The sequence below is a fragment of the Leiobunum rupestre genome, chromosome 10 (genome assembly GCF_980474605.1).
Source record: "Leiobunum rupestre chromosome 10, qqLeiRupe1.1.hap1, whole genome shotgun sequence".
Taxonomy (NCBI): domain Eukaryota; kingdom Metazoa; phylum Arthropoda; class Arachnida; order Opiliones; family Sclerosomatidae; genus Leiobunum; species Leiobunum rupestre.
Window position 1 is genome coordinate 6,489,783 of NC_143393.1, and position 21,294 is coordinate 6,511,076.

At 32.4% G+C, this 21,294-nt stretch overlaps 1 protein-coding gene across 1 annotated transcript in view; it reads right to left on the reverse strand.

Annotated features, from left to right (window-relative positions):
- LOC149923456 (anoctamin-7-like) overlaps positions 1-21,294 on the reverse strand; it is a 65,191-nt gene that overhangs the window by 16,500 nt on the left and 27,397 nt on the right. The window contains exons 3-4 of the mRNA XM_090161624.1: positions 2,457-2,556; positions 2,240-2,397 (exon numbers count right to left, since the gene is read on the reverse strand). Coding sequence (XP_090017750.1) covers positions 2,240-2,397; positions 2,457-2,556 — 258 coding nt within the window. The remainder of the gene's footprint in view (positions 1-2,239; positions 2,398-2,456; positions 2,557-21,294) is intronic.

A 21,294-nucleotide genomic window follows, 5' to 3' on the forward strand; every position in this document is an offset into this window, starting at 1 on the left:
ATCCTGAACTACATATAAAAAATTATATAAAATAAATGATATCATGGTTTTAATTTTTTTGAATTTTTAATTATTTGTCATAATTATTTGTCAGGGGTCGGTCCGCTGTCTCCAATAAAAAAATTCGAAGAAATGTAAGTAGGTATCACTTGATTCGCGTTAAAATATTTTCCGTTGATCCACGACAGCAAAATTTTACATGTTTCTAGCATAGACATAGGAAACGTATATAAAGGTCTAGATAAAATATTTCAACGGGAGTGAATACGGAGGTGACAGCTTTCAGAAACTCGTAATTTCTGCAGGCTATCCTTATAAGGCGCTATCTATCGGTAAGAAAGCTCGTGCTAACATCGCGAGCGCCATTGTCTCCTGCTTAAAAATGATACTAAAAGTCACCAACAGATGGTGTCTAAAGACTACGGCCTGCGGAAAGGTCAAGCACTTAGTACTAAAATGCTAAGAGACCTCGCGCTCCTGGTCACGTGCCTTCCTCGGTGTCTGCTAGGTGTCAATTCCGTATTTTATGTTAGGCTTAGACGCCCCGAAGGGACAAAATGAACTCCTACTATATGATTATGATATTAATATCGAGAGTCGCTTTTACAACTTTTCACTATGCAATATTTATTCCTCATACTGTTTACTGAAATCACTGTACTAAATTACTAAATCACAATAACAAGAGCTTGTTTATAAAGCATCAAATAACCGGGGCCCGAACTGCGCAGTTGAAAAGTCGTAAATACAGACGCTCCCTTTCACAGCAGCGTCAAAATAAAACATCGAAAAGTCTTAGTAGATGGCGCTACCTATTATGCTCCAGTAAAAGCCCCGATTTTTTTCCCCTTTAACCGTCCAGTTGCTTCAAAGTTGGTTCTACACTCTACAGGGAAAAGCTAGAACTAAGCTATAGGAGAGCCGTCCCGTATTTATTCATATATGAATTATTCGTCTAAGGTCGAACTTTAAGTGTTATTAAAATTTTGATTTCACAAGATTAACGTCAGTATTTCGCACAAAATTCAAATTTACCACCATTTTTCAGGCGTACGATAATATTTTTCGGAAATCGATATTTGTTTGGCTCTGGTACGATAATTTAATTTTTAGAAACTGGCAACACTGCATTATCCCTGAGTAGAAATAAATATATTCTTGATAGAGCCAAGAATTAAACGCCAGATTAAGCATTGACCAAGAATGTAAGGGGACTCACGGCTCCCGATATTTTGACACGGTAGGCGTGGTCTAAATCAGATGGCTTATTGAGGTATATGCCATCTAGGAGCAACAAACACAAGGAGATCGCAGCTAGCCTTTAAACACGCTAACACAGAGTTGTGTACAAATTTCATTGGACGAACCTTTACACTAAACGTTTTACGGGCGGGGGGAAGACAATTTCCGAATTTTCCCCTTCCGACGGCAGTAGGCGCTAAAGCGTCTAACCAATGAAAACTGTACGCAAGAAAATTCCTGACTTTTGACGGGTTGCGTTCTCCTTGTATGGGGTTCTGTGTTTGTTGCTCCTAGATGCCAGCCACTTTGAAGCAGCACAAGATTCAATAATTCTGTTCAATACGAGAGGCTTAGTCCTGGCTTAGGCGACAGTGCGTGCGAGAATGTTAGGTTAAGCTTAGTTCATTAAATTTTATAAGTTTAGAAATGAAATGGATTCCAGTGAATTTGAATAAAAACTCTAAGCCATACGCGGCTTACTGGTTATGTTTACTTAACAGAATGGGTTAATTACTATTGCTTAAACTTTTGAAGAAACAATTGGAAAACTAAAATGTCTACAACTTACTAAGCCTAATCATTTAACCGACAACAACAGCGCCATTTTGTCAAAATTGAACCTGAACGCCCCAACTTCTCTAAGAAACTACGCCGGAAATCGACTTCAGCGACGCCAAGTTTGTCCACATTGAACTAAAATTATTTTCCTATTCCCAGTCGTGCTTTTTAAAGCCTGAAAACTGAGTCCCCTTAGATTTTTGGTCCAAGAGTTAACCATAATTTCCGCTCTAAACATTATATTAGTTCCAATGGCGGTCATTAGGTGGCGCGACTAAGAACTTGTGATATTTTTCCCTCTTATGTACTGTCTTTTCCCTCACCAGGAGCAGACAACGCTTACTAAAAGATAGATAGATCCCATTACCTGTTTTATGAGCACGCGGTACATCTCCGAATTAAGAGACATTTGAAATTTACAAGCGGTATAAAATCTCACCTCTTCCAAGTCCAATCCCGCTTTGGTCAAGCTAGCCATGAATTTCTGCCTCCAGAGTTCGTGCCTCTGTGACCTTTTCTCGCTTTTGGTCGAATGTAGGCCGTGTTGGTATTTGGCGTGTTGTTCGGCTGTCTGTTCTTCGAAGACCAGCATGAAGTCTGAAAGACTATCACGTCAAGGGACGTCAGACATCGATAAATGGGGAAAGAGTACTGACCAATCTTCTTTTTGCCATCCCGGAAATAGCAGCCCCGGTCATCCCCCGGCGTCGGTGCCATCATCAAGCCTTGGTCATTCAACGATTGGGTATCGTCGGTCTTTCAACAAAAATAAAGATCAAATCTAAATCATACTAGCTGAACCCGGCAGACGTTGTCCTCAGCACCGTAACCAGGATTGGATTTCAGGGTGGGCACGCAATGGAAACAAATAAAAAAAAATAAAAAATTGTACATACAACCATACGGTTCAGGGTGGGCACGGCCCGACCGCCCCCCCCCCCTGGTTACGGCCCTGGTTGTCCTGCCAGTGTATATTTGTGTGTTAATGTGCAAAAATGATATAAAACTCCTACTGATAAGGTTTCATTATTTTTATATGAACTATATAAATTTTTTTATAATAATTCACGTGAATTATCTATATTTTTGACTATTCTATTCGCTATGTAATTGGTATATCAAGCATACCAATTTTCATGGTGATGGAAACGGTATAGAAAATGATGCGCTGCAGCACCATCTAGTGGCGAGTTATAGCAAAATGGATGGCGCGAAAATATTATCCGTGATCAAATGTCTATGTACACCAATTTCCATCGCGATCGGCTGTACGATATAGAAGTTGATGTGCTGCAGCGCCATCTAGTGGCGAGTTAGAGTGAAATGGATAATATAAAAACCTCCTCCATGGAAAAACACTAACTTTCATGGTGATCAGTCAAACATTGTAGGAGTTTATCAATCTTATACATATAGTCGAAGAGCCCATGACAAAATAAGCATGTGATAAGGTACACGATGGGTCAAGGTATTTTTTAATTAGGTTAGTGATTTGTAACAAAGAACTGTTTGTCTTATGGGTCAAAGTGGGGGCTTTCCGGTAATACGAACCACGTGACGTCACTTCCGGTGACCTTGAAAATTGATATGACCTGATATTGGTATCATTCGATTGGTCTCAACCTGGTCTTACCAAATATCAAATCAAATCTGAACCAAACGGCGTATAAGACTAAAAAAGTAATTTTGTCTTATACATGTAAATTTGGGAGGGGCTCGAAATTAGTTTTTTAATCTTATACGCCTCTTGGTTCAGATTTGAAGGTTAATTTAGCGATATTTGGTAAGAGCACGTTGAGACCAATCGAATGATACCAATATCAGGTCATATCAATTTTTAAGGTCACCGGAAGTGACGTCACGTGGTTCGTATTACCGGAAAGCCCCCACTTTGGCCCGTAAGACCACCATCCATTTTTATATATATATAGATAAGACCTCAATTGTTTTCAAAATGGACATAGCGAAAGGTACCAGAAATTAGATGTGGGAATAATTAGATGAAACTAAAAAGGATTTAGATTTGTGGTTGTCATCAACTTGTTTTTGTCGCATTCGGTTGTAGGTAAAATTTGAAGGTCACTGATAAAATGTTAAAGCTCTGATTTATTTATTTTTCCCCCAAGCTCATTTTGTCCGTTAGAGAGCCTCGAAGTAAAGGGTAGATTTTTAATTAAGTTTTAGTTTGACAGTAATTGCAACAGATGGCGCTTCAGACATAACAATTTACACGCGATCGTCGACTAGTCTACGACGAAATGGAAATTTGATGAACTTTGCTGTATATTAAAATAACGGCCTTGGCCTGTGTATAATAGACAAAGTTACAATCTCAACGCTATGGGATTAAATTAAAAATGGCCGGTGCGCGATGTATGGGAAATTAACATTGCCTTCTAGCTACACGAAAACGACCGTGACGTCACTGTCAACGTTTATCTTGGAAACGGTTCGTTTAGTAATCTTGAAATTTTACAGGGACTTACTTTAACGAATTATCTTGATACATAATAAATTATATGCATTTCAAATAAAATTAAGGGTTAGAAAAGGAATTTTAAAGATAACTATTTCATCAAAGAAACGGCAGATGGCGACACCGCCACCGCTGAATAAATTTTAGATTGGAGAGTTAGTCTCAGAGTTGCCAGATGTACGATCAGGATCGTATTTGTACGATAATTGAACCCGCGGTACGATATACGATCCGAAGGCAAGAATACGATCTTACGAGAAAATACGATCCGTGTAAAAAATGTTTCCTTTAGAGCGGAAACCTTTAAATATCTTTAAATATTGCATCTTTAGCAAAGGTTATCTCCCCGATTCCATACTCGCACTTCCAAACACGCTCTGGCGGTTTGGTGGGGGCGTAATAATTGTCACCACGAATCGGAAACATTATCAAAATATTTTCTCACGTGTTTTTTCGAACATAAATGTGAGCTTAATTATACGACATAATAGGTTTAACAAACAGTTTTTTAATCTTTAAAGATCTTTTAGGCTTAAGTGACTTGTTTTCAGCCCTACGTTCCTACTTAAGCTAGTACCATAGAAATCTCATAGGTAACTAGAATGCTGTCGTGTAACTGGCAAATGGGCCAAACGCCGTGGCAGACGATAGCCAGATCTCAGCCAATCAGAGCTCAAAGAGTGGTTCTGCCAAGAATTTAATGTCACCAGAGAGAATGACGTCACCTATCTCCCGCTATAGTAGCGGATCCAATGAGGATTATTATCCTCTTTGGCGGAACCACTCTACGGCCTCTCATTGGCTGAAGGTTCAAGGCGAACTGGCGTCAAGCTCGGCCGTAGGCGGCAGCATTCTAGTTACCTATGAGATTTCTATGGCTAGTACGATCCAAATCGAAACTCGGTACGATAATCCAGCGCTTGGAATCTGGCAACCCTGGTTAATCTGTATATTTGCCAAGGGTACGTCAAGTTATTAAGATTTCTTGCGATCTTGCTAACTTGACAGTTTTCAAAACCGGAAACAAGAACTTCTGATCTCACAAATCTTGCGAGATTCCCAAGATCGCTTTCGAGGTAGTTTTTAACAAGATTCAAGATGGCGTCGAATGCCAATGAATTATTTGGCGTAGCTCTAAAAGATGATATGACGGGAATAAATTATAATTTTGAGGTTTCCGCCGAAGAATTCCAACGACTTGTAAATGGTAAATATATTGGTAATTGTTTTTGTCGTTTTTTTAAAAATTAAAGCAACGTTTCGAACTATTATTTCCAAAAAGGCTTAAAGTTCTATTACTTATTTTACAAATCCAGCTTATCGAAGAAAATTGATAGACAACTTGACACTTGTTTTAAATTATTTTAACTAAGAAATTGTCTTGCAAGAACAAAATCTTACGGTAAGATTTAGATCTCGATAACTTGACGCGACCCTTGGTTGCGTCCATTAGCAATAAGAAAATGGATTTGGTCGTGTCCCTAAGCCTTGGACAATCGCCAAATTATTTCATTTGAAAGTATGAGCTAAAGGCTGAGTAGCCTGTGGATTCAGTCTTTGGACCTGTGGAGGACCTGAGTTCGAGAAATAGTGACAGACTATAAAACAAATTTCATTTAGGAGACCATTATTTGTCTAAAAGGTCGTTAGAATATATTAATTACGTATGTATGAAAGTTACAAATCTTTTTAAAAATTAATATATATTCTAGACAACTAATTGGCGAATTTATTAAATTTATATGCTTATATTCTTATATGGCAGATTTTTAGCTTAAACAGAATTTCACCGTGGAATTATTTTACTGTGGCGGACGAATACAGCAATCTTGCGCGATGTATTTACGTAAATAGTCTTCGTGCGTACAGTTTAAATCGATCGAGTTTTGAATTGAATGTGTCATAGCTGTCCAGCTCATCATGTAGGTGGGGACCGTGGGGCACACTTTTTAACTACATATTTATCAAAGGTAAACTGGTGTTTCAGTTTCGTGTAAAAGTAAAATTAGATGACATTTAAAAAAAATTTAAACTGTCATAAAATGAAATACTTTTAATATTTAAAACATTATTTTTTGTGTCAAAATTTGATCACGATTACAATTCTGTACGTTAAAACGTGTTTTCAAGTTTCGATTTTCAGATTCTCAAGTTACAGATTTAGCTTTCGATAAAAATATTTCAGTCCAACCTGAGCTACTTCGGTCACTTGAATTAACACCGACTTGGTTGAAATTTATATTTTTAGTTATTGCCGATCATTTCCGAACTACGTTTAGGGTAGCATTAAAAAATTTTAAATTTAAGTGAGATTTCTGGCCAATTCGTGGGATCCTACAACCCACGTTTGCGCTATTGTGATATTTGAATTTAGTGCCCATTTAACAGGGGCGTAGGAACCGGGAGGGGCAGGGGGGGCAATGCCCCTCCCTATAATTTTGCTGGGAGGGGCAACTAATGTTATTGCCCCCTCCAACCTTTTGGTCAGTTGAAATCTTCAAAAGGCTCAAATTCTCATTTTGAAAGCATATAAAGCTTATAGAACCTCAACTGTGTTTAAATTTCAGTCTTTTCAGTCCAATTTACGTAGTGGTAAAAAGTACACATGCATTCGGAGAAGCTACACTCCATTAAAAATTTAAAACCATTCTCCAGACCCGTTTCCGTTTCTCTTTGCCCCCTCCAACTTCTAGAACATTCCTACGCCCCTGCCATTTAAAATTCAGAATACAAGTACCATCTATCTATAAATACTTGATCTTCGACCTTGTTAACCTTCTACACGAACTGTGTTCATTGTGTTCTACACGAACTGTGTTCATTGTGTTCTACACGAACTGTGTTCATTGTGTTCTACACGAGCTGTGTTCATTGCGTTCTACACGAGCTGTGTTCATTGCGTTCTACACGAACTGTGTTCATTGTGTTCTACACGGTGCTGGATACTTTCGGCGTGCTTTTTAGGGCACCGAACGTTTGTTATAAAGGGTGTTGTAATTAATTTTTTTTGGTAAAGTTACTCTTCGGTAGTTAAGAATGACTGCCCTAATTTTGTTATAGTACGTTTATTATGTTAATGTAAAAGATTTAATATTCAAAATATATTTAACACATCAGTGGGATTGTGTATTCTTAAATGTCCGCGACATCTTGTTTCTTATTAAAATTAACGGTCCCATTTACGTGGTTTTACTTTATTCGATATTCATCAAACATCTTTTTCATCGCCTGAAAACCAAATCCACGTATCTTTTTAAGATTTGTGTCAAAAGTTACAGCTTTTATTTAAAATATATCATGTATTAAAATTGTTATACACAATTTGTCAGTTTTGTAAATTTAATTAACTCACATTTAGCTTTTTTAACATTTTCCTCAAAGGCTCAATGCTTTAATTTTTCTTCATTCTATATTTTGTTTAAAAATGCTCTTGACTTGCTTTAGCGAAGGGTCGACATTCTTGAATTGGAATCCTAAGGGTTTTCGAGTAGCCTTTAAGGGTTTCCATTAGACAAATAAACCCTTTTAAAACCTTTCAATTTCTCTATAACCAACCTTAAGGGTTTTAATTTGTTGTCTTAACCGTTTTTAAAACTATAAAAACTGTCAGTGAACCTTTTTTTTAAAACTGTGAGTACTAGAAGCCCCAGAGACAAATCCAGAATGGGATTCTAAGAGACTGCGTATATCAATGACCAGAAATAAATTTCCTTGGAATAGCTAATAGGTGACCCAACCACTACTATAAATTGATAAGGTCAATAATAGATCCGAAAGTATCTGCTAGAGTGACCAAATGAAGATCCAGTTAAGTCTAGCACGTAGGGCTGTGCGAGTACTCAAACATCATCGAGTACTCGGCCTTTTTTGAGGTCGAGTACTCGAACTCGACCTCGAATAAGTAATTGGAAAATATTCGTCGATTACCGAGTACCAAAAAATTGCATATTCGGGTACCCGATTACTCGAATAAGCTGCTCTCTAAACTCGTCGAGTATTTGTTTTTTCTATCCTCGTTGCTTCAAAGTTCAAAGAGGGGTTTTTACAACTTTTGGAGGTTCATTTAAATTAAATTAATATTTTTCAGCATTGAAAGATACTTTATGCTCCTTTTAAATTTAATTTAATAATTACTTGAATAAAACCAGCACCTAATCAAGTACTCGATAACCCGACTCATTAAAAATATTACTCAGAGTTTTTTTTAAGTTACTCGACTCGAATTAGAGAAAGTTCCACTTTAATCAAGTACTCGATTACTCGACTCGACTTCAATATTACTCGACTCAAATACTCGATGAAAAAAATTTATACTCGATAATCGACTCGATTGCCTAAAACCACTAATCGCACAGCCCTACTAGCGAGTCTTTAATCCTGATAAAGGGATGCAAATGGAACGATTTGCAATAGCATTCACTGTCATCTAAAACCCTTAAGAAAGGACTCAGGCAAAAACAGCGACAATAACTCAGTCATAAAGGTCCGTTTGCTATTTGGAAGAATTATGCACAGAAAACACAAAATCGTCCCATGGATATTTCAAAGAGATTTGAATCTCTTTAGGATATTTGAGGGAGATTTGTGTTTGCTGGGTAGGATCCAAGTTAAACAAAATGAATTTTAAGCCTAAATGGCTGTTATAAGTGGACATATTAAGAACGCTGGCATTAGCTTTAAGCCCGAGGATTTGCAAAAACAATTTATTAAAAGCGCTGACAAAGTAGACCTCATTAAGAAAATTGTCATTCCATTTCTTATAAAAGTTGAGCGAGAGATGGAGAAAGGGAAATACGAATTTCTTTGTTTGGTGCACTCGAAATGGCTAAAAGCCTTAGCGTGCCATTTCCATGGCAACGGTAGTTGTCTTTTCTAACCCCCCCCCCCGTCTCCGTGATGGAGGGTGACCCCTTTTTCCACCCCCATTCACTGACATGGTTCTTGACAAGCACCAGACATAAACCGATTATTAAAAACCAAACAAATTAACGGGAATTTACATATTGCAGAAATATTCCTGTCACGTGAGATCCCACTCAAAAAGGGACGTCTGCTTCAAACTCCACGTATTTGATTTCACAATACACCCCCAAACTATTTTCCTAGTTTTAATTCCAAACATTCTTTTGATACTTAAAAATAGTTTTGGTGATTTGTAGTGAATTAAGGAGTTATCTAATGCCGTGGCTCTATACGTAATTTAAAGGGAATTTCACATTTCTGCCACCAGGTGTAACGGAAGCTTTTGATGATTAGCGCTAGTAACGTTTATAGCAGACGATTTTTAGATTTAGTTCAGACTGGAAATGTTTAGTTGATTTAAAATTTATTTATTTCGCGTGCATATTTAATAAGTTACCGTCAAGAATGTATTGAAGTTACTAAGAATATTTGAGCATAGCATTAACCCCTGGTACCATCCTCACAGCTTTTGTGGAGAAAGTTCGTCTGCATTTTAGGCGCATTCAAGGTCATACCATATAGCAAACTTGAATGGGAAAGCAGACGAATTTAAGCTGCGAGGATAAGAATCAGAATCCTGTAGTCCAATATTCTTAGTCACTTCAATACATTCTTGTTACCGTTAAGTTTCGTTTAAATTTAATTTTGTTTCGACATGTATCCTGCTTTACACAAATTTCGAAGACATTTTAATTAAGGTTAAGTTTTAATAGGGCTACTTCAGTACTACCAAAAGTGACATAATTACCAAAAGTGTGTCAATCGGACCTATTTCTTAATGAATGTTACGAGCGAAATACAAGTTGGGAGGCGAGAAGGGACAGTATGCCTTGGGGAGGAAAGGAAGTTAAAACCAACAAATAACGCCTACTAGTGAGGAACGGAGGAACTAAGTAGCGCTGGTCAAAGTTAGTGTATTTTTTGATTTTTCGTCGTTCTGTGGAGATGCTATCGCCATCTACCCGCGGTATAATACCATAGACTGAAAAAAGAGCCAGAAAGGGTGACAATAAATAGTCTTTTATGTGGTCGATCTCGAGTAGAGCATTCATTAAACCTTTAGCATACGATAGTACAAGGATTGTCACACTTTTGGTAATTATGTCACTTTTGGTACTGCCCTACACCGAAATGTAGATAAAATAACACGAAGTAGAAACTTTCGTATTCTTTGGACAATGTAGTGAAACATAAGTAAATGCCTTTGCTGTAATCTGGTTCAAACAATAAAGAACCTTCTTTATTTATCCAAATAGTAGAGCTATGTCTACGCAATAATGAAGTTTCTTCGTGTGTTTTACTTTATATCCATGACTATGGGGCGCTATATCCGTTTGTTTGAGTTACTATTTCTTTGTACATAAATTAATACTTCTCCATAGAAAACTATTTTACTTTAGTATTTGGCAGTGGCGGACTCAGAAATTAATTTAAGGGGGATTGTGGAAGGTGCAGATGAAAGGAAATAAGTAAAAAAAATATATGGTATTTGGAAAAACATCTTTTTCTCAAATATAATATAGGTTTCCAGTCTATTTTAAAAGTGTATAGTAATTAGTCAATTGATGAAAAGTAAACTATATTATATTATAAGTTATTTCGCTTATTTTTATTACACTTAAGAGGGCGTAAAATAAAATAATCGAACTGTACTCCGCTTAATCGAAAACGTAAAGCTCATATAACCGGAATTTAGATATACGACGTCAAAAAATGTTTTCGGTTGAATGGTTAAATAGTAGTGTTGTAAGTCGAAATAATTTCGGCGGAAAATGACCGAGGCCTTTTTTTCCGGATTTTTCCGAAAAAAAATAAAAAAAATATTTCATTCCATGATTATAGTCTAGTATTGTTAAATTAATGTTTTGTAGTATGTTTACTGTTATTCGACATTTTATATCGATAAAAGTTTAAAAAATTAATTACCCTTAAAAAGCAATTTATGTTTCAAGTTTTTATTCTTCCGAAAATTAACAACACTAAAACTAATCTTGGACCCCTCCACAAGGAAGATTAATTTGAATTAATTTAAATTATTCTTGGAACCCTCCACAAGGAAGATTAATTTTAATTAATTTAAATTATTCTTGGAACCCTCCACAAGGAAGATTAATTTGAATTAATTTAAATTAATCTTGGACCCCTCCCCAAGGAAGATTAATTTGAATTAATTTAAATTATTCTTGGAACCCTCCACAAGGAAGATTAATTTTAATTAATTTAAATTATTCTTGGAACCCTCCACAAGGAAGATTAATTTGAATTAATTTAAATTAATCTTGGACCCCTCCCCAAGGAAGATTAATTTGAATTAATTTAAATTATTCTTGGAACCCTCCACAAGGAAGATTAATTTTAATTAATTTAAATTATTCTTGGAACCCTCCACAAGGAAGATTAATTTTAATTAATTTAAATTAATCATGGACCCCTCCATAAGGAAGATTATTTGAATTAATTTAAATTAATCATGGACCCCTCCACAAGGAAGATTAAATTTAATGAATTTAAATTAATCATGGACCCCTCCATAAGGAAGATTAATTTTAATGAATTTAAATTAATCATGGACCTCTCCCCAAGGAAGATTAATTTTAATTAATTTAAATTAATCTTGGACCCCTCCCCAAGGAAGATTAATTTTAATTAATTTAAATTATTCTTGGAACCCTCCACAAGGAAGATTAATTTTAATTAATTTAAATTATTCTTGGAACCCTCCACAAGGAAGATTAATTTTAATTAATTTAAATTAATCATGGACCCCTCCATAAGGAAGATTATTTGAATTAATTTAAATTAATCATGGACCCCTCCACAAGGAAGATTAAATTTAATGAATTTAAATTAATCATGGACCCCTCCATAAGGAAGATTAATTTTAATGAATTTAAATTAATCATGGACCTCTCCCCAAGGAAGATTAATTTTAATTAATTTAAATTAATCATGGACCCCTCCACAAGGAAGATTAATTTTAATTAATTTAAATTAATCTTGGACCCCTCCCCAAGGAAGATTAATTTTAATTAATTTAAATTATTCTTGGAACCCTCCACAAGGAAGATTAATTTTAATTAATTTAAATTATTCTTGGAACCCTCCACAAGGAAGATTAATTTTAATTAATTTAAATTATTCTTGGAACCCTCCACAAGGAAGATTAATTTTAATTAATTTAAATTAATCATGGACCCCTCCATAAGGAAGATTATTTGAATTAATTTAAATTAATCATGGACCCCTCCACAAGGAAGATTAAATTTAATGAATTTAAATTAATCATGGACCCCTCCATAAGGAAGATTAATTTTAATGAATTTAAATTAATCATGGACCTCTCCCCAAGGAAGATTAATTTTAATTAATTTAAATTAATCATGGACCCCTCCACAAGGAAGATTAATTTTAATTAATTTAAATTAATCTTGGACCCCTCCCCAAGGAAGATTAATTTTAATTAATTTAAATTATTCTTGGAACCCTCCACAAGGAAGATTAATTTTAATTAATTTAAATTATTCTTGGAACCCTCCACAAGGAAGATTAATTTTAATTAATTTAAATTATTCTTGGAACCCTCCACAAGGAAGATTAATTTTAATTAATTTAAATTAATCATGGACCCCTCCATAAGGAAGATTATTTGAATTAATTTAAATTAATCATGGACCCCTCCACAAGGAAGATTAATTTTAATTAATTTAAATTAATCTTGGACCCCTCCCCAAGGAAGATTAATTTGAATTAATTTAAATTAATCTTGGACCCCTCCCCAAGGAAGATTAATTTTAATTAATTTAAATTATTCTTGGAACCCTCCACAAGGAAGATTAATTTTAATTAATTTAAATTAATCATGGACCCCTCCATAAGGAAGATTATTTGAATTAATTTAAATTAATCATGGACCCCTCCACAAGGAAGATTAAATTTAATGAATTTAAATTAATCATGGACCCCTCCATAAGGAAGATTAATTTTAATGAATTTAAATTAATCATGGACCTCTCCCCAAGGAAGATTAATTTTAATTAATTTAAATTAATCATGGACCCCTCCACAAGGAAGATTAATTTTAATTAATTTAAATTAATCTTGGACCCCTCCACAAGGAAGATTAATTTTAATTAATTTAAATTAATCTTGGACCCCTCCACAAGGAAGATTATTTGAATTAATTTAAATTATTCTTGGAACCCTCCACAAGGAAGATTAATTTTAATTAATTTAAATTAATCATGGACCCCTCCATAAGGAAGATTATTTGAATTAATTTAAATTAATCATGGACCCCTCCACAAGGAAGATTAATTTTAATTAATTTAAATTAATCTTGGACCCCTCCACAAGGAAGATTAATTTTAATTAATTTAAATTATTCTTGGAACCCTCCACAAGGAAGATTAATTTTAATTAATTTAAATTATTCTTGGAACCCTCCACAAGGAAGATTAATTTTAATTAATTTAAATTAATCATGGACCCCTCCATAAGGAAGATTATTTGAATTAATTTAAATTAATCATGGACCCCTCCACAAGGAAGATTAAATTTAATGAATTTAAATTAATCATGGACCCCTCCATAAGGAAGATTAATTTTAATGAATTTAAATTAATCATGGACCCCTCCCCAAGGAAGATTAATTTGAATTAATTTAAATTAATCTTGGACCCCTCCCCAAGGAAGATTAATTTTAATTAATTTAAATTATTCTTGGAACCCTCCACAAGGAAGATTAATTTTAATTAATTTAAATTAATCATGGACCCCTCCATAAGGAAGATTATTTGAATTAATTTAAATTAATCATGGACCCCTCCACAAGGAAGATTAAATTTAATGAATTTAAATTAATCATGGACCCCTCCATAAGGAAGATTAATTTTAATGAATTTAAATTAATCATGGACCTCTCCCCAAGGAAGATTAATTTTAATTAATTTAAATTAATCATGGACCCCTCCACAAGGAAGATTAATTTTAATTAATTTAAATTAATCTTGGACCCCTCCACAAGGAAGATTAATTTTAATTAATTTAAATTAATCTTGGACCCCTCCACAAGGAAGATTATTTGAATTAATTTAAATTATTCTTGGAACCCTCCACAAGGAAGATTAATTTTAATTAATTTAAATTAATCATGGACCCCTCCATAAGGAAGATTATTTGAATTAATTTAAATTAATCATGGACCCCTCCACAAGGAAGATTAATTTTAATTAATTTAAATTAATCTTGGACCCCTCCACAAGGAAGATTAATTTTAATTAATTTAAATTATTCTTGGAACCCTCCACAAGGAAGATTAATTTTAATTAATTTAAATTATTCTTGGAACCCTCCACAAGGAAGATTAATTTTAATTAATTTAAATTAATCATGGACCCCTCCATAAGGAAGATTATTTGAATTAATTTAAATTAATCATGGACCCCTCCACAAGGAAGATTAAATTTAATGAATTTAAATTAATCATGGACCCCTCCATAAGGAAGATTAATTTTAATGAATTTAAATTAATCATGGACCCCTCCCCAAGGAAGATTAATTTGAATTAATTTAAATTAATCTTGGACCCCTCCCCAAGGAAGATTAATTTTAATTAATTTAAATTATTCTTGGAACCCTCCACAAGGAAGATTAATTTTAATTAATTTAAATTAATCATGGACCCCTCCATAAGGAAGATTATTTGAATTAATTTAAATTAATCATGGACCCCTCCACAAGGAAGATTAAATTTAATGAATTTAAATTAATCATGGACCCCTCCATAAGGAAGATTAATTTTAATGAATTTAAATTAATCATGGACCCCTCCACAAGGAAGATTAAATTTAATGAATTTAAATTAATCTTGGACCCCTCCCCAAGGAAGATTAATTTGAATTAATTTAAATTAATCTTGGACCCCTCCCCAAGGAAGATTAATTTGAATTAATTTAAATTATTCTTGGAACCCTCCACAAGGAAGATTAATTTTAATTAATTTAAATTAATCATGGACCCCTCCACAAGGAAGATTAAATTTAATGAATTTAAATTAATCATGGACCCCTCCATAAGGAAGATTAATTTTAATGAATTTAAATTAATCATGGACCTCTCCCCAAGGAAGATTAATTTTAATTAATTTAAATTAATCATGGACCCCTCCACAAGGAAGATTAATTTTAATTAATTTAAATTAATCTTGGACCCCTCCACAAGGAAGATTAATTTTAATTAATTTAAATTATTCTTGGAACCCTCCACAAGGAAGATTAATTTTAATTAATTTAAATTATTCTTGGAACCCTCCACAAGGAAGATTAATTTTAATTAATTTAAATTAATCATGGACCCCTCCATAAGGAAGATTATTTGAATTAATTTAAATTAATCATGGACCCCTCCACAAGGAAGATTAAATTTAATGAATTTAAATTAATCATGGACCCCTCCATAAGGAAGATTAATTTTAATGAATTTAAATTAATCATGGACCTCTCCCCAAGGAAGATTAATTTTAATTAATTTAAATTAATCATGGACCCCTCCACAAGGAAGATTAATTTTAATTAATTTAAATTAATCTTGGACCCCTCCCCAAGGAAGATTAATTTTAATTAATTTAAATTATTCTTGGAACCCTCCACAAGGAAGATTAATTTTAATTAATTTAAATTATTCTTGGAACCCTCCACAAGGAAGATTAATTTTAATTAATTTAAATTATTCTTGGAACCCTCCACAAGGAAGATTAATTTTAATTAATTTAAATTAATCATGGACCCCTCCATAAGGAAGATTATTTGAATTAATTTAAATTAATCATGGACCCCTCCACAAGGAAGATTAAATTTAATGAATTTAAATTAATCATGGACCCCTCCATAAGGAAGATTAATTTTAATGAATTTAAATTAATCATGGACCTCTCCCCAAGGAAGATTAATTTTAATTAATTTAAATTAATCATGGACCCCTCCACAAGGAAGATTAATTTTAATTAATTTAAATTAATCTTGGACCCCTCCCCAAGGAAGATTAATTTGAATTAATTTAAATTAATCTTGGACCCCTCCCCAAGGAAGATTAATTTTAATTAATTTAAATTATTCTTGGAACCCTCCACAAGGAAGATTAATTTTAATTAATTTAAATTAATCATGGACCCCTCCATAAGGAAGATTATTTGAATTAATTTAAATTAATCATGGACCCCTCCACAAGGAAGATTAAATTTAATGAATTTAAATTAATCATGGACCCCTCCATAAGGAAGATTAATTTTAATGAATTTAAATTAATCATGGACCTCTCCCCAAGGAAGATTAATTTTAATTAATTTAAATTAATCATGGACCCCTCCACAAGGAAGATTAATTTTAATTAATTTAAATTAATCTTGGACCCCTCCACAAGGAAGATTAATTTTAATTAATTTAAATTAATCTTGGACCCCTCCACAAGGAAGATTATTTGAATTAATTTAAATTATTCTTGGAACCCTCCACAAGGAAGATTAATTTTAATTAATTTAAATTAATCATGGACCCCTCCATAAGGAAGATTATTTGAATTAATTTAAATTAATCATGGACCCCTCCACAAGGAAGATTAATTTTAATTAATTTAAATTAATCTTGGACCCCTCCACAAGGAAGATTAATTTTAATTAATTTAAATTATTCTTGGAACCCTCCACAAGGAAGATTAATTTTAATTAATTTAAATTATTCTTGGAACCCTCCACAAGGAAGATTAATTTTAATTAATTTAAATTAATCATGGACCCCTCCATAAGGAAGATTATTTGAATTAATTTAAATTAATCATGGACCCCTCCACAAGGAAGATTAAATTTAATGAATTTAAATTAATCATGGACCCCTCCATAAGGAAGATTAATTTTAATGAATTTAAATTAATCATGGACCCCTCCCCAAGGAAGATTAATTTGAATTAATTTAAATTAATCTTGGACCCCTCCCCAAGGAAGATTAATTTTAATTAATTTAAATTATTCTTGGAACCCTCCACAAGGAAGATTAATTTTAATTAATTTAAATTAATCATGGACCCCTCCATAAGGAAGATTATTTGAATTAATTTAAATTAATCATGGACCCCTCCACAAGGAAGATTAAATTTAATGAATTTAAATTAATCATGGACCCCTCCACAAGGAAGATTAAATTTAATGAATTTAAATTAATCATGGACCCCTCCATAAGGAAGATTAATTTTAATGAATTTAAATTAATCATGGACCTCTCCCCAAGGAAGATTAATTTTAATTAATTTAAATTAATCATGGACCCCTCCACAAGGAAGATTAATTTTAATTAATTTAAATTAATCTTGGACCCCTCCACAAGGAAGATTAATTTTAATTAATTTAAATTAATCATGGACCCCTCCATAAGGAAGATTATTTGAATTAATTTAAATTAATCATGGACCCCTCCACAAGGAAGATTAAATTTAATGAATTTAAATTAATCATGGACCCCTCCATAAGGAAGATTAATTTTAATGAATTTAAATTAATCTTGGACCCCTCCCCAAGGAAGATTAATTTGAATTAATTTAAATTAATCTTGGACCCCTCCCCAAGGAAGATTAATTTGAATTAATTTAAATTATTCTTGGAACCCTCCACAAGGAAGATTAATTTTAATTAATTTAAATTAATCATGGACCCCTCCACAAGGAAGATTAAATTTAATGAATTTAAATTAATCATGGACCCCTCCATAAGGAAGATTAATTTTAATGAATTTAAATTAATCATGGACCTCTCCCCAAGGAAGATTAATTTTAATTAATTTAAATTAATCATGGACCCCTCCACAAGGAAGATTAATTTTAATTAATTTAAATTAATCTTGGACCCCTCCACAAGGAAGATTAATTTTAATTAATTTAAATTATTCTTGGAACCCTCCACAAGGAAGATTAATTTTAATTAATTTAAATTATTCTTGGAACCCTCCACAAGGAAGATTAATTTTAATTAATTTAAATTAATCATGGACCCCTCCATAAGGAAGATTATTTGAATTAATTTAAATTAATCATGGACCCCTCCACAAGGAAGATTAAATTTAATGAATTTAAATTAATCATGGACCCCTCCATAAGGAAGATTAATTTTAATGAATTTAAATTAATCATGGACCTCTCCCCAAGGAAGATTAATTTTAATTAATTTAAATTAATCATGGACCCCTCCACAAGGAAGATTAATTTTAATTAATTTAAATTAATCTTGGACCCCTCCCCAAGGAAGATTAATTTTAATTAATTTAAATTATTCTTGGAACCCTCCACAAGGAAGATTAATTTTAATTAATTTAAATTATTCTTGGAACCCTCCACAAGGAAGATTAATTTTAATTAATTTAAATTATTCTTGGAACCCTCCACAAGGAAGATTAATTTTAATTAATTTAAATTAATCATGGACCCCTCCATAAGGAAGATTATTTGAATTAATTTAAATTAATCATGGACCCCTCCACAAGGAAGATTAAATTTAATGAATTTAAATTAATCATGGACCCCTCCATAAGGAAGATTAATTTTAATGAATTTAAATTAATCATGGACCTCTCCCCAAGGAAGATTAATTTTAATTAATTTAAATTAATCATGGACCCCTCCACAAGGAAGATTAATTTTAATTAATTTAAATTAATCTTGGACCCCTCCCCAAGGAAGATTAATTTGAATTAATTTAAATTAATCTTGGACCCCTCCCCAAGGAAGATTAATTTTAATTAATTTAAATTATTCTTGGAACCCTCCACAAGGAAGATTAATTTTAATTAATTTAAATTAATCATGGACCCCTCCATAAGGAAGATTATTTGAATTAATTTAAATTAATCATGGACCCCTCCACAAGGAAGATTAAATTTAATGAATTTAAATTAATCATGGACCCCTCCATAAGGAAGATTAATTTTAATGAATTTAAATTAATCATGGACCTCTCCCCAAGGAAGATTAATTTTAATTAATTTAAATTAATCATGGACCCCTCCACAAGGAAGATTAATTTTAATTAATTTAAATTAATCTTGGACCCCTCCACAAGGAAGATTAATTTTAATTAATTTAAATTAATCTTGGACCCCTCCACAAGGAAGATTATTTGAATTAATTTAAATTATTCTTGGAACCCTCCACAAGGAAGATTAATTTTAATTAATTTAAATTAATCATGGACCCCTCCATAAGGAAGATTATTTGAATTAATTTAAATTAATCATGGACCCCTCCACAAGGAAGATTAATTTTAATTAATTTAAATTAATCTTGGACCCCTCCACAAGGAAGATTAATTTTAATTAATTTAAATTATTCTTGGAACCCTCCACAAGGAAGATTAATTTTAATTAATTTAAATTATTCTTGGAACCCTCCACAAGGAAGATTAATTTTAATTAATTTAAATTAATCATGGACCCCTCCATAAGGAAGATTATTTGAATTAATTTAAATTAATCATGGACCCCTCCACAAGGAAGATTAAATTTAATGAATTTAAATTAATCATGGACCCCTCCATAAGGAAGATTAATTTTAATGAATTTAAATTAATCATGGACCCCTCCCCAAGGAAGATTAATTTGAATTAATTTAAATTAATCTTGGACCCCTCCCCAAGGAAGATTAATTTTAATTAATTTAAATTATTCTTGGAACCCTCCACAAGGAAGATTAATTTTAATTAATTTAAATTAATCATGGACCCCTCCATAAGGAAGATTATTTGAATTAATTTAAATTAATCATGGACCCCTCCACAAGGAAGATTAAATTTAATGAATTTAAATTAATCATGGACCCCTCCACAAGGAAGATTAAATTTAATGAATTTAAATTAATCATGGACCCCTCCATAAGGAAGATTAATTTTAATGAATTTAAATTAATCATGGACCTCTCCCCAAGGAAGATTAATTTTAATTAATTTAAATTAATCATGGACCCCTCCACAAGGAAGATTAATTTTAATTAATTTAAATTAATCTTGGACCCCTCCACAAGGAAGATTAATTTTAATTAATTTAAATTAATCTTGGACCCCTCCACAAGGAAGATTATTTGAATTAATTTAAATTATTCTTGGAACCCTCCACAAGGAAGATTAATTTTAATTAATTTAAATTAATCATGGACCCCTCCATAAGGAAGATTATTTGAATTAATTTAAATTAATCATGGACCCCTCCACAAGGAAGATTAATTTTAATTAATTTAAATTAATCTTGGACCCCTCCACAAGGAAGATTAATTTTAATTAATTTAAATTATTCTTGGAACCCTCCACAAGGAAGATTAATTTTAATTAATTTAAATTATTCTTGGAACCCTCCACAAGGAAGATTAATTTTAATTAATTTAAATTAATCATGGACCCCTCCATAAGGAAGATTATTTGAATTAATTTAAATTAATCATGGACCCCTCCACAAGGAAGATTAAATTTAATGAATTTAAATTAATCATGGACCCCTCCATAAGGAAGATTAATTTTAATGAATTTAAATTAATCATGGACCCCTCCCCAAGGAAGATTAATTTGAATTAATTTAAATTAATCTTGGACCCCTCCCCAAGGAAGATTAATTTTAATTAATTTAAATTATTCTTGGAACCCTCCACAAGGAAGATTAATTTTAATTAATTTAAATTAATCATGGACCCCTCCATAAGGAAGATTATTTGAATTAATTTAAATTAATCATGGACCCCTCCACAAGGAAGATTAAATTTAATGAATTTAAATTAATCATGGACCCCTCCATAAGGAAGATTAATTTTAATGAATTTAAATTAATCATGGACCTCTCCCCAAGGAAGATTAATTTTAATTAATTTAAATTAATCATGGACCCCTCCACAAGGAAGATTAATTTTAATTAATTTAAATTAATCTTGGACCCCTCCACAAGGAAGATTAATTTTAATTAATTTAAATTAATCTTGGACCCCTCCACAAGGAAGATTATTTGAATTAATTTAAATTATTCTTGGAACCCTCCACAAGG